The 976-nt window shown below is 50.0% G+C and overlaps 1 protein-coding gene across 1 annotated transcript in view; it reads left to right on the plus strand.

The window, feature by feature from the left end:
* The window catches only part of Arpc1a (actin related protein 2/3 complex subunit 1A), a 23,515-nt gene extending 22,539 nt beyond the window's left edge, over window positions 1-976 (plus strand). Inside the window, exon 10 of the mRNA XM_021162402.2 lies at window positions 886-976. Within this exon, the coding sequence (XP_021018061.1) occupies window positions 886-924 (39 nt within the window). The 3' untranslated portion in view covers window positions 925-976. The remainder of the gene's footprint in view (window positions 1-885) is intronic.

Below are 976 nucleotides of genomic sequence, written 5' to 3' on the forward strand. Positions count from 1 at the left end.
ACACCACACACACACACATCCAACACATATACCACACACCACACACACCACACATACACACACACACACACCACACATACACCACACACACACACACCACACATACACCACACACACACACCACACATACACCACACACACATACATATATACACAACGCACGCACACATGCGTAGGGGTCTGGAGTGATGGCTCAGCAATTTAGACCATTTGCTTAAGACTCAGGATTTGGTTCCCAACATCTACATGGCTGCTCACAACCATGTTGGCTGGTGGCTAACACTGGGTTTACTTCAACAATGGCATCAAGGGGTTTTTTTTTTTTTTTTTGAGAACAAATAGCATCTAGGAGACAGTAACCCCCACTGAGAATGTGGCCCTCACAACTCCAGTTCCAGGGCATCTGTCCTCCACAGATACCAGGCACACAAGGGTGCATCTATATACATGCAGACAAACATTATACACTTTAAAATAAATATTAAAAGCCCAAGCATAGTGATGCATGTCTTTAATCCCAGGAGTTAGAGGATAGCAGATTTCTGAATTCCTGGTCTGTGTAAAGTTCAATGCTGGCCCGGATTGTGCAGTGAAACTGTGTCTAAAGAAGGGGGGGACGGGGCAGGGAGGGAGAAGCAGGGTGTTGGTGATGCAGGGCTTAATCCCAGTACACTTGGGGGAAAAAAATGAAGGAAGGGAGAATATGCAGGGTTGGGTGAGGTGGTGTGAGCCTTCTGGGGACAGACATCCGGCCTGGGGAAGCAACATAGAGCTGAGGCCTGCAGGGTGTGGGGTGAGGAAGGTGGGCCTGTGCCCCACCAGTGTGGCCTGCGGGAAAGACAGGCAGCCAGTCCTCAGGCTGATCAGTGTTGTGCTTTTCCCAAGACCCTAGAGTCTTCCATCCAGGGTCTCCGGATAATGTGAAGCCGAGCGAGCCTCTGGCATCCAGCATGAGGAACAGGACTGAGCGCCTCTG

This window comes from Mus caroli, chromosome 5, assembly GCF_900094665.2.
Source record: "Mus caroli chromosome 5, CAROLI_EIJ_v1.1, whole genome shotgun sequence".
NCBI lineage: Eukaryota > Metazoa > Chordata > Mammalia > Rodentia > Muridae > Mus > Mus caroli.